At 37.7% G+C, this 13,961-nt stretch overlaps 1 protein-coding gene across 1 annotated transcript; it reads left to right on the top strand.

The window, feature by feature from the left end:
- Window positions 1-2,980: 2,980 nt before the first annotated feature.
- LOC116671194 (probable phosphatase phospho1) lies at window positions 2,981-9,283 on the top strand. The gene is made up of 2 exons (XM_032502230.1): window positions 2,981-3,107; window positions 5,943-9,283. The coding sequence occupies exon 2, from the start codon at window positions 5,979-5,981 to the stop codon at window positions 6,756-6,758; it is 780 nt and encodes a 259-aa protein (XP_032358121.1). The 5' UTR covers window positions 2,981-3,107; window positions 5,943-5,978; the 3' UTR covers window positions 6,759-9,283.
- Window positions 9,284-13,961: the final 4,678 nt, after the last annotated feature.

Genomic DNA, 13,961 nt, shown 5'->3' with positions numbered 1-13,961 from the left:
TTTGACAACAATACATAAACTGATACAGTATTCACTCATGCAGCAAGGGACATCTAGTGGTGCAATTGTGCCTTTAAATAAGTGATTAAAATTCTCTCCCCACTGTTGACATGAGCCAGGTAAAATGTAAAACATCCTAAATTCAATTGATCCTCATCAATTCAACAAATATTTTATATTTTGAAATAAGACCTTCCATTTGTTCAGTTATAAAACTCTAAAATATTGTTATATCTTATAAAATAAATGTATAATAACCCATTATAATAACCACCCATTCAAAGATTCTGGCATGCTTTATCACTTATTCAAACATATCTGCAAAAAACATTATTGTAGATATGATTGTAATCATTCTGTGAGCATATTAATCTCTCTGTTATTATCTATGTTGAGCTCCAAACCATGTTTATCTTAATAAGTAAAAGATTTGATGTGTAACTGCATTCATGATGGTGATCAAACAACGCTGCCTTTTCTTAATTTTTATACACACTTTATGCAAACTTGCCTTCTGTGTTAAATGGCACTAACCTATCTGTATTATTAAAGTGTTATCACATTATATTCCTCTAAGCTTGTGAATTACTCAATTGATTCCGTAATGCATTAAGTTGACCCTTATGATTGGGTACTACGTGAAACCAAGAAAACAAGCAAAGGCGTGATCATAGCCTATTTTATCAAATGCCCTACTAAGAAGAAGAACCAATTTGTATTTGGTTGACTAATATTCTCAGAGACACATGGCAACCAGCAGAGGTCCTCACCCGGTCACTTTTGTACGTGCACTCAGCTTTTCTTCAGCTCGAGCATCTCTGATTCAGCTTCCTGTTCTGTCCAAGAAACCAAAAACAAAACCATGGAAGACTAGAACCCTGTTTTTCAAATGTGGTTTAGCTAATCCAGGCAAACTTGCTGTTTATTAGGCTAAAATTATCCATTCTCGTACAGCTAATTTGATTCTTTGGGTACAGTTTGAGGACTGATTTGTTCATCTTGGAAGTTATCTTGAAATAAAATACTTTTCAGTACTTTTGGGCTGAACATGCTAGTGTTTATATTATTTAAAAACTTCTCAGAGATCAAGATAGTCAGTGTTCACCACTAAGTTTTATTCTTAGCAGTTTTTAAACAGAAAACCACCTTTTTGTTGCATTGAATCACAATGACATGGTACAGGAAACAATTACCATAGACAAAAGTTTTCTTTTATTTGGTAAGATAATCACAAACAATGAGGGGGTGCTTATTTGAAGCTTGCAGTATTACAGACTGAGATTTAATGCCTTATGTAAATACAAGGAGACTTAGCTTTTTACTAAAGACAGCAACAAAATTAACTTTTGTGAAACTAAACTTCAAAAATACAAAAAAAGATGTTTGGCTTTTAGAAGTTAAAACAGACATTTAGGACCAAAACAGCGGCGATCGCACAGTAAGGCAGAAAAAGACTTTTTCGCAGATAGCCTACATAATCTTGAATATAATGTGCAAAGGTCAAAAGTTTGTGTGCCAGACTGTAAAAACGCACACGTGTGAAGTACAGATGACTCAAACATCAGATTAGCTGTACAGGGGCGGGTCAAAGGAGATCCAGGGCTCAGCCACAAAATCTTTGACTGAGTAAGGGGTCACACATCAATCCATAAATATTGAAATGTAAGTAATTGCTATATTAATAAATTATTATTACAACTTCAAATACACTGTTAACTGTCAAAAACAAGTCATTCAACATACACTGCAAATGCTCACACAGTAATGAATCATGAAGGATACTAAACAAAACATTAACTACAGTATGTTCATATAGGGTGGAGAGACTGAGTTGTTCTGACACATTGATAACAGCATGCTTATTATCCCCTTTTTCTTTCAGCAGAGAATGTAACTACATGCGTATCTTGTTCTTTCCTCAGCTTGTCAAGCCCTTGTACAGCAGATACTAAGAAGTCCTTTGTTTTACCCTCAGCTGTCTGCAGTGGAGGACTTATTCACGTATATAGTTGCCGCCGCTGACTCCAACCGAAATGCCTCCATTTAGTTACAACTATTGTTTTTTTCAGAACTACAACACACCTTTCTACCACAGTGTAACAGCGGTTTCATTGTCTGTTATTAGTATGCTGTTAATATTGGTGCGACTGTATCAGCCTGAGTTTACCTTTGAATACAAATTCACCAGACAATGACACCAGACATGACTGGTAAGTTATGGTGTCCAATTACATGGGGGGAGGCCTGGCTTCAAAAGTCAGAAACAACAGACAAACAACAAGACATCTTGTTTGCAATAAGAGTGTTTTGACAAAAAAAGAACTTAAGTCTCCAATAAATATAAGGTGTTTGCAACTATATATGTGTTATATTGAATGTTGACCAACAGCAGTAGGCCATTATAAGCTTTTTAAAGGTAGAAAATGTGGCAGAGCTGGATTGCATTGGGTTGTATAGATGTAGCCTACCTACATGGCCAATGGTAAAATAAATACTCTGATCTTTTACTTGAGAAAAACTAGCAATACAGTGTAAAGTACACTTTAAGTACCAAAAGTAAAAGTTCTTGTCATTTAGCTGAACGGCAAATATGGCAGATATTATGTCATTGGTTTATAATTACTGTATTCATCACTTTAATGTTGCAGCTGGTGCAGGTGGAGCCAATTTCGACTACTTTTTATAATGCTGAGTGGCATACTACATAGCCTAATCCATTAGTTGATGTATATTTTGTGTTGATTATCAGAATCTGCAAAGTAACTAGTAATCAATGTTGTCAAATACATGTAGTGGAGTAAAAAATTTAAAAGTATAGAGGGTAGAAGGTAGAAGTACAAACTAGCGTACAATGGAAACACTCAAATCAAGTAGCCTACAAGTACCTGAATATTGTACTTAGGTAGCCTATTACGTGAGGCTTTTAATTTGAAAGGTTACGTCGGAAGCCCTGTGTTTAGGCTTGGTTGACACAGTGGCTTTAAATGGGAATACCCTCTGTGTGCTGCTGTGGGAGTCTCCTTTAAAAAAATCTTGTCGTGTCACAGGGATGCAGTCGCCGGAGCCGGGCTCCAAGTCTACCATCCGCGGGTACATGACCACCGCCGGTAGGCCTGATTTTCTCTCTTATTCGGCACATTTCTTTCTGTTTTGGGGATTTAACTGTTAGAATTCATCTTTGCCGCTCGGACATAACGTTATAACCAACCCAATGACTCCTGACAGAGCCGCGTTAATGACTTTCAATTGTAACCTTTCACACAGGAATGGCTGCTCCGGGTTAAAATTAGATAGCTTAGTGTGTAAGTATGCCCTATTAATAATGCACTTCGGTGCAGCCAAACTGCAGTTTACAGGACGTTTGCATTACTGAGAACCAGCTTGTCTGATGTTAATGTAATCACATTGTCAATGAACTGACATTGTCATGGTATGCATAGATTTCATAATGTCCCGTCAGGGCAAGCTTCCCTGCAAACCAAGAAATGTACTAATACTAATACATATATATTATATTATATTATATTATATCAAATATGCAATTTTAAATATAAAGCTGTCGTTTGGTTGTGTGGTTTATTCAAAGGGATTTTAGTCAATTGACTTATTTGCTTTGTTTCACTCTCTGTTCTGTTCTTCTACAAAGATTGTGTTGATTTATATAGTTTGCATGCAAAGGTTGTGCAAGATGTCCTATTATGGCATATGATCTTCTTAAATCCTAATCTTAAGATTGTCAGAGCATGTGGTGTAGTAATAGTATGTCCCTTCTCAATTATTATTGATTTTTACTCTTTCTCAGTCCCATACAACTTGTTTCGAGTGTTGGAAGAAGTACTCCGACCCTTGACTTATCATAAGTATATATACTTAAGCATCAACAGCATAGGGCTCATTGTACAGAATTATTATTATTATAATAATGGCATACTAATTATTACACTATTATTACTAATGCTAATTGCAGATTTGTGAATAGCAATAAAATGTTGTTGCTGGTTGAGATAATGTTAACTACTTTAGATACAGTTAGGTAGTGTAATCTATTACAATACACTACATCATATTTTAAAGGATAATCATGCATTTTGTTTGTAAAACTTAATCTACAAATGATATACTGTCTTACAAAGGCAGAGAGCAGTATTTGAAGAAGGCTATCAGCCAGACGATGCTCTTTAGCTTTCTTGTCTATTTTACCTAATGAGCTGGCTTCATAAAATCCTTTTTAATTTAATACATTTAAACTTGTGATTTCAAGGTAACCTAACTAATTCAAATCATGTGAATTCATCTGAAGACAGCTCAAAGACTACTCTTTTAAACTAGGCTAGCTGCCTGCTGGACTACCTTTTAGCAGGAGTTGCTAATCTGGTGTAACTTGTTTTCTCCATTATGATTAGATTTAGTTATGCCTTATATATTTGACACGACAAACTTATGTTGGACCATCAACATAGGAAACTATCTTACCAGCTAGCCTTGACAAACCGGAGTGTAGTCATTGTATTCTGGTTTTTAATCTCTGTTTTCTAGTTCTTGCAAGTTTGTTCATGCCAAAGTTACTAATTTTGTGGCATAATAATGTTTATGGGTTATAGGTTAAACAGATGTCAACTAGAATTAGCGCCTCATGGTTCTATACCTCCGCCAACCAGTCAACATCTGCATCTTGCGGTTTACATCTGTGTCTGTCCAGACTCATAATATAGGGAAGACTCTGAAGCAGTTGTTTAAAATGTTAAATGTATTAAGTGTGTTTTGGTGCAAAACATTAATGCTTCACACTTATTTTTAACACAGAAGATGCGGGCCTATACAGTCACAGTTTCAAGATTAGTGTCATCAATTCCGTATCCAATCAAATGTCTCCCTTTCTGTCCCTGAGTTATGGCGTTGAATAATGGCCAGGAAAAGTGTTTTTGTAGAACCTAATGATCTCAAAGGGAAGTTGACCTTTTGGACATAAAATGTCATCACGTCATCATTTTATCTTATTAAACATTTGTGTCAAATTATTGGTGAAAAAACGTAACATTATGACTCCGACCGTGGCTGCCGCTGGCGCGGAGACGTAAGAAGTCCAGGATTCTGGTCCTAGCTCCAATTTTACCAAACATGTAGTTACAGGATTTGTAGAGTAGAGCGTAAAATATATATACAGCATATGTATGTCACATATGTCCTCTGAAATGTTAAATGTGAAATCTAAAATACCATGTAACTACATCAAAAGTAATGATTGTAATTGAACGGTACTTGAGTAGATTTACTTGTTTAACGCCTCAGCACTGCTTGTTTGTCATATTTGTTCCATTTATGGTAAAGGTATGCTGTGACGTAACAGCTCTCTTCACTCAAGTAACCTCATGCCTGCTACAGCAAAAGTCTTGTGCTGCAAATATATTGACTATGTAAATATTCAATTGGCCCTGATCCAAGATCTGGCATGTATGAGTGAAGTATATTTGTCCGAATCCTAAAGGAATTAAGGAATGTCTGCGTGGAGAACTGTGATGAGAATAGGAAGTTTATGACTACGTGTTGCATATTAGATGCTGCAGTGATTTAAACAAAGACAGTCTAATATTTCCTGAAAAGGAATATGGGTTACTTTGTGATAGTTTTTTAACTAAGTGGGATGAACATCCTGTTTATGTGTTGTTTAATTCAAACTCTTCTTCCTTCCTTTCCTCATGTAAACATATGTTTCCCCTAAAGCAATTACGAGTATGTTTATGATGTTTCCTGAGCCCAGTGTGGTTCGGGGCTGCATGTGTATTTAAACCTGGACACAGTGTGATGTCATGATATATTTGGTATCCTCCAATGACATTTTTAATTTAAGAATAGGGTGTTATAAAACAGTAGAATGCTCCTTAGAATCTGTTGTCCTTGACAAAGAAAAAAACCTTTTTTTTCATTCCCCACATCTTTTTTAGAGAGGGACCACTCACCGTTTCCTCCACACACCAAAGATGACAGCTCCACCAAACCTAACCCATGCAGCACCACAGCATCAGCGTTTTTTGGTGCTGTTCGACTTTGATGAAACCATCATCAATGAGAACAGTGATGATGCTGTGGTGCGTGCTCTACCAGGCCAACAGCTTCCTGAGTGGCTGAGAAACAGCTACAGGGAGGGCCACTACAACGAGTACATGCAGAAGGTCTTGGTTTATATGGCGGAGCAGGGCGTGTCTGAGGACTCCATCCATTCAGCGTTGGAGAAGATCCCACCCACACCTGGCCTCCTGTACCTCTTTCAGTATCTGCAGAGCCACGAGCAGGACTTTGAGCTGGCGGTGGTCTCCGACGCCAACATGTACTTCATCGAGAAGTGGCTGGAGCGTGCTGGGGTGCGTCACCTTTTCCGAAAGATTTTCACAAACCCGGCAAATTTTGATGTGACTGGCCGTCTTGTGCTGCTCCCTTTCCACTCCCACTCGTGCTGCCGTTGTCCTGACAACCTATGCAAGCAGGTGATCCTTCGGGAGTATCTGGCGGGCCGACAAAAGGAACGTGGTGGTGCTCCCTTTCAGAGGGTATTCTATATCGGAGATGGGGCCAATGATATCTGTCCCTCTTTGGCTCTGGGGCCCCGGGACACAGCCTTCCCCAGGAGAGACTTTCCCATGCACAGGCTGCTGCTGGAGATGCAGCAGTCCCAGGCAGCCATGTTCAAGGCAAACATAGTTCCTTGGGTCAGTGGCGAAGACATAGTGGACTGCCTGAAGAAAATTATGGAGGAGAGATAAAAGATGTGTGTGTGTGTGTGTGTGTGTGTGTGTGTGTGTGTGTGTGTGTGTGTGTGTGTGTGTGTGTGTGTGTGTGTGTGTGTGTGTGTGTGTGTGTGTGTGTGTGTGTGTGTGTGTGTGAATAGTAAAAGAGAGAGTGAATAAGGGTTCAAATATAACAAAAGGGCACCAACCCCAGTCCTGGCGAGCAGCAGGATATGCATGATTCTACTCCAGCCACACTTGGTACCTGTAAAGATGTAGCCAAATAGTGTACATCTATTCAAATCACCTTCTTGGCCAGGAGAAGTTGCTAGGCAACCAGTCGCGACTCAAGAAGTCACTGCAACTGGCCAAAAGAAAGTCCAGCACATAACCCCTCATAAAACAGTTTATTGTAATGTTTACACTATTTTACATGGATTAAAGAAATGACAGATAACATGGTAATATGAGTGAGGTTGATAGGCACAGATGGCAGACTTTTATGTTTGGATAGAGCCAGGCTTTGCTGATTCTCTTTGTTCTTCATACTAAGATATCCAGCAGCCTATTTACTTTACTGTACAGACATCTAACTCTCCACAAAAAGGAATAAGCGCAATTCCACAAATGTCGAAATATTCCTTTAGTGCGAGCCTGGTATAAAAGCCTATTGGCAATCTTAATTAATACTGTAGGTTTATGGACACATGTGCAGGATCAAGTGTTGTACAGTAGCATTACCTGGGACAAAAGACCACACATGTTGTGTCAGGCAGGGACAAGGACAACAGGGATAAGGTAACAAAGACTCTTGCACAGTAACTGTGCTCTCCCCACCACTCATTACTGATACCTAATCTAGGGCTTGATTATACAACGGTAATCTAAACCAGCATGAGATCCAAATGGAACGTTGGAACCATACGCCTGCACTTTGGCCCAACATTACATACTGTTTCTGAAACAATGAAAAAAAGGTGGGATGCAAAGTACCAATTGTATTGTATAGTTATTAGCTAGCACTTACCATACTTGTACCCCATTAGTACTTCCAGTAAATATTACTATTGATAAAAGTCTGTTTAGGTTGAGAAGGATTTATAGTCTCTAAAAAGTCTTCTTTATGTTTGAATGTATTCCCAATAAACCACAGTGTTGTGACTGTGAGTGAGTGATGATGGGCCACTTATACTATTATACAGGATGGTGCATATCTAACTCAAAATGTAACCTCATTCTGCATACATGACTGAATCCATGACAGGGACTGGAAAATATATTTTAAAACATCAATAAGGAAGAGCACTTGTATTCATTGAGATGGTTTAAAGTGACATTTATTTTTGTTTATATTCAGAAAATTGTGAAGTATTATGTTTGTTTTCCCATCCTTTTGTTTTTAAATTCAGATTCTAATGGGGCATGTATACTTTGTTGATTTTTGCAGCCTGTTTAAGGTTTCCATGTTCGTAGACCCATAATACTGTCTGCTAACTTTAAGGCAGAGGTAGTATAAATAATGGAGTGTATATTTGGATTCTTTTTTTTTTTTTTTTAATCCATATACTGAACATCTTTGCTGTTACAGTTAACAATAAGAACGTTTGGGTGCTAAAGCATTAAAACAGATAGTAAGCTTGTTAATTGATGAGATACTTAAAGGGGCTGTAGTTGATATTCTGAAAAAAAGTGGTTTGGGATTGCCTCCCCACTCTCTCTCTCACAGACTCAACTCTTCAACACACAAGGCACTCACATGCACCAACATGCAACAAGAACAGAGAAGCTCTGATTACAACACACACACACAGGGACTTTATAAACAGTATCTTTACATAGCATATGGTTGTTTACTGCTATATTAATCTTCTGAATATCGAATACAGCCCCTTTAAAAACATCATTGTGCTGTATAAGAGCTGGACATTTTCTCAAGTGTTTTAGTTTCTCAGGGAGTAGATAAGAAAGTGTTAACAAGCAAACATAATATATGTTTATAAAAATATTTTTTTGCCGCGAACAAATGTTTATAGTATATATGTTTATGAGAAGTAATCAAGGTAGCTGGAATGTGAAAAGCCTTTTAGATCAAAACCTAATCCATTAATGCTTTCCGATTAGGAGACAAAAGTTATTTGAACGTTACTCCTTCTGATGCTATGATAATAATTCTTTTTATTTTAATTTACTTTAACTGTTTATGTACCTGTAAGACTTCCATGGAGTTTTGTGCAATAATGAAACACTGTATACTTGATATAATGTAAAAGAGATTTAAGGTTAAACAGGAAAAAACTTGACCTTTGACATTTTCAGGGATGTGAATCGACACCAGATCACCAAACTAAATGATGTTTTTTTAAAGGAAACTTTAAAATAATATAATTGCTTCACAATAACCAAATAACATTATGTGTTGTTAGGACTCTGCTCGACTAATATGCTAACTTCTTTTCATTTCTTGTGGTTTGCTGTACCTTGGATGTGTGTTTTTAATCAAACATTCAAGTATGAGTCTAATGCATTAGTGTAACAGGAATATAAAGCCATTATCTAATGAATCTGTTTCTGTTGTGTGTTTCATAGCCGCAACTATCACCAACTCAAACACAGTTTGGTCTTGAAACGCCATTCTGGCGCGGTGCCAGCCATCGGAATCAATGGGTTTTAGCGCCATAGATCTGAAAGGCCCTTGATGCTCACTATAACTTATCAGCTGCATTAAAGAATCATATTGACATTAACAATCTCACAGTAAGGTTGATTTAGTGGCTGCGCTGGAGCTTTCAATCACACATGATCAGTTTGTCCAGTTTTAACAGAAATGTCTAATTTCCATATTTTTACAAGTGTGTAACGTATAATAAATTTAAAAATATATACTGTATTAAAATCTAAATTTCCATAACTGCCCATATATATATATATCTATATATATATATAGATATATATATATATATCTATATATATATATAGATATATATATACTGTATGCGTAGATTAGTCAATTGACAGTAAAATAAGCACTATTGTAATTATCGATTAATCTGCTAAGTAATCATTTTAAGGAAAAAAGACCCCTAGTTGCTTCTCAATCGATAATATTTGCCGCTTTTTTTCTACTTTACATCATCATAAGCTTAATTTACTTCATTCAATTAATTGTTTAAAATCGAGCAAATCCTGTGATATCATCAAAATATTCAATACAGCTACGGAACCTTAACCTGCGATTGTTGTGTCAGCAGCTGTTCCAAAGGTCAAGAATTAAAAAAGTTAAAAACTCAATGTTAAAATTTTGTTGTGGGAAAGCCCAATTAAGTCTTAGCAGTGCTTAATATTTTGGGAAGGGAACAAATGGAGTTATGCTGGTATGTGCTGTATTTGTTGATGGTTTTAAGTTAATGTTTTGGGAGAGACATTAAGGTGTTGAAGAAATTAGAAGAGAATGTGGGAGGGATTTAGGGAGAAAAGCCTCACATGATGCAATCCGTCCTATCAAAGCGTGACATATTGATTTAGCAGGCAGAGAAAAAGAGGACAGACGAGACCCGAAGACAGATGAGTCATCCAAACCACTTTTTCAACTTGCAGGACTTCAGACAGCCAAAGGACGAAGTGAAGACAGAAGGGCATGATTAGAGGAGAGTGGATGAAGGAGGTGGCGGGGTCAGTGGAAAAAGAGTCAGCAGTAAGGAGAGAGGAGAGGACAGATGGACAGAAACTGAGCTGTGATACTATGTGAAGACATTAGAGAGGAGATGAATAAACATGTGCCACTGGCATGGTCAGGATAGTGAACTTCAGTGGTGAGGTGTATGGTTACATTAAAGGGGAACTCCACCAATTTTACACATTTATGTCTGTTTTCAGGTCTTGGGGAGTATCACTACATGAAAAATTGTACAAAGTATTTTTGTGTTTCCAGAGGGAGCTTAGCTAAATCTGATAAATTGCCTCAAGTGATGTCACTTGAGTTGGTTGTGGTAGAAGACTACAAGTTTAAAAATGATAAATATCTGTTGGTGTGGACGTAAAAAGAGACATTACCAGACCTCCGTAGCCCAGCACAAGGTGCCGTTTGTAAAGCGGCTCATGCTGAAAATAACAGCAACAGTTTGTCACACTTAGCTTCAAACAATGTTTAAAAAACTGGTATGAATTTTTGAGGGTCACTTTTTGCACATTTACAACAATATTTGTCAACTTAGAGATATTTTAAATAGTTAAATCCAAATATTAAATGTTAACTCTAAATGTTAAATCTATATCTAAAGCTAAATGTTAAATCTAAATATTTCGGGTAAAACTAAATATTTAACTAATATGCAAATACACAATGCCGGTAACCGGAAGTACCAAAATAAAAGCTCAGGTCAGTGTGTGTTTATAATGTCAAATAACGATCAAACACCATCTCATCCGGGAAAATGGACTCTTCGACATTGATTATCGTGGTAATACCTACCTAAAATAATAAACAAATTTGGAGAAACCACTTTTGAAGAGTACTTTGAGTTTTTAGTGTCACTTTTTTGAAGAGTGCTGGACTTATGACTTGTGGCCAAAAAATTTCATCAAGTCAAGGGATATGCAGACAATAGTCTCCTGTGAGTAGAATATAAACACCTATTTGAAAGGTGTTTGTACGCTATGTTTGTTTGGTGTAATTCCATGTATTTATGTAATGTATAAGGCCTACATTAGTCTGGCTCAAATGATTTGCATTGCTGGGATAAAGCCTCACATCTGGCACACGAGTCCCTCTTGCTATCTCTACTGTCGGGGCTTAGTGGCATCCAGGGCAGTTGGGATTGGTTTAAAGGAATACTAACAAGCCAGACTATTTTTCCCTATTAGGCTGTGTAGCCAGACCATTCTCCAGCGCTGACACACCAATGTGGAGATAGGTCTGGCAATGCAATAGGCCTAACTCACTGCAGATGAAATTTAGCCTTTTGGCCAAATCTGATACATTTAAACTGATGTTTTTATTTTAACATGTGTCAAAACAAAGCAACAAGCTGCCATACATGAAAACATGTAAATACTATTCAATATTTCAATGAATAAAATCAAGTAAACAAAAGTAAAATGTAATACTTTTAGCTCCTCAGGTTTGGAAAGCACTGGTATGTGCAGAATGTGTCTTCTGTATACATCTACTGACCAGAAGATGGCGCCAAGTCAACAACTCTCTGTCAAAACTGCTTGGGCCTATGTCCTGTACAGCACCATACTTTCATCTGTTTTTACAATACACCAATCATTCAGGCTAACATAGAGTTGTGTTGCACAGGATTAATGAGAAAACCATGTCACAACAACAGGCTATGGCGCTTCCTTCGGCGTAAACAGTAGTGCTGATGTGAATTCATGAAACAACTCTCAGAGAATATGACAGCAAGGGCTCAAGGCTGTAGTGACAGCGATGACATGAGGCGTTCCTGCGTGCTCCATGTCACCATGTGAGTTTGACATGCTGCTGAAGTCAGCCAAGTAATTGTTGATTCAGCTTTCTTACTTGTATGGAATTTAGTCTATTTTGGGGACTACTTGACCTGCCATAACCTTATTTCTGCATTTAACCCCTATGTCATGTCTCCCCCGATACCGCTGTCTTCCTTTCTAGTTTGACTTCTGTCAAATCCGATAAAGACATTCCATGTGCCATCTTTGCATTCAATCTCACATTGTTCCATCTCCACATCTGATTCCTTCTCTCTGATTTATTTTGTCACTCCGTCCCTCGGGTGATTCCTTGTCATTGTTGTCGTCTGCCATCATACTTTCTGTTGTCAGTTCAGGGTTTCTAATGATAACATCATCAGCAGCAAAACGCTGACTGTACAAAACACTTGTAGCCCACACTTACTCAGATTTTCTTTCTTATGCATTGCCTTCTTTTTCTAATATGATTTAGCCATCACTCTTTGGGAAACCTCTGTTAGACTTTTGCAACTCTCAGCTGAATTGCTGCTGCTGTCCAACACAATTTCCAATGACCTCTAGCGGTAAGTGAATGGATAGAAAACCCAATTAACATCAATCTGTGGAGAATGATGACAAATCGTATTTGAGGATCTTGAACTCGTCAATGACAGCCTTGCCACCTCCTGTTGTACCTCCCTGTCAATATCAACATACCAGCTGATGTAGCCTCCACACCAATAACAATAACAGAAGACTGTTAAAATGCTTTAAATTGGAAGTGCTGTCCCATGATTTTATTGATACCTTTAATCAATTTTTCTCCATTCAATTACTCCCTGCGAGGTGAAAGATAACTCCATTAAGGGACTTGAGCCTTGTAAAAGGTCCAGTGAATTAGGATGTGGACTTTCTATGCCAAAACGATATAAGGCTGATTAGGGTCGTAAGTGTTTCCAGTCCTCTGTGTTTGATTCTGCTGCTGATAGTTTAAAAATACAATGCCAGCCAAAAGTCAAGCTAACATCTTTAAGCAGTGACCTTCCCTGACAGAAACAGTCAGTTAGTAACAAATGGAGATGGAAAGGAGAAGAGCGGGAAGTGTGGGCTGCCGGAGCTGACATTTGTCTATGTCCTTGAGATGAACGGGGGAGATAAAACCAAGACACAGAAGGAACAATGTTTGACTTGTATCTGCATGTCCTTGAAGAGGTTAAATATCACAAAAAAGCCTCCCTGCGTTGCAAGGCTGCTGAAGCTGTAGCAGTTGAGGAAAACTAAACAAAGGCCATGCATTGTGTGATGTAAAAAATACTTCATCTTGTGGGGCAATGATCAGAAACAAATGTTTCTAGCAAAAGTAGTCCATTGGGTTATTTAAGCCATTTAGTATCAAACTAAAAGTTAAGCGACTTTCAAGAGAAAGATTGTTTTTAAAGAACGGTCAAAATTGAAGCAGCAGAGGCCGAGATATCCTGACTTTTTTTTTCCTGTTAAATCCATTTCCGGTGTTGTCTTTAAACTTCTGGTTGCTATTCCCAGCTAAAGTTAACACATGTTAAAGGTCACGGCACTGAACGGTTCACACAGCCCACCATCCATTTCTTAAAGTTGGAAACACACATCCACATTTAAAAGGAGGTCCTATGGCCTGACATCACCACATCCAGCACATATCTTCAGCACTTCCTTGTTGCTGACATGCATAAGGTCAGTAGTATGGGTCAAAAAACATTAAAATTCACACGATACAAGTAGATCTTTTTAATAAAGCCCCAGTGCCTGTGGATTGCCCTCATCTTTGACCGG

Source organism: Etheostoma spectabile, chromosome 21 (assembly GCF_008692095.1).
Source record: "Etheostoma spectabile isolate EspeVRDwgs_2016 chromosome 21, UIUC_Espe_1.0, whole genome shotgun sequence".
NCBI classification, from domain to species: domain Eukaryota; kingdom Metazoa; phylum Chordata; class Actinopteri; order Perciformes; family Percidae; genus Etheostoma; species Etheostoma spectabile.
This window is presented reverse-complemented; position numbering and strand designations above follow the sequence as displayed.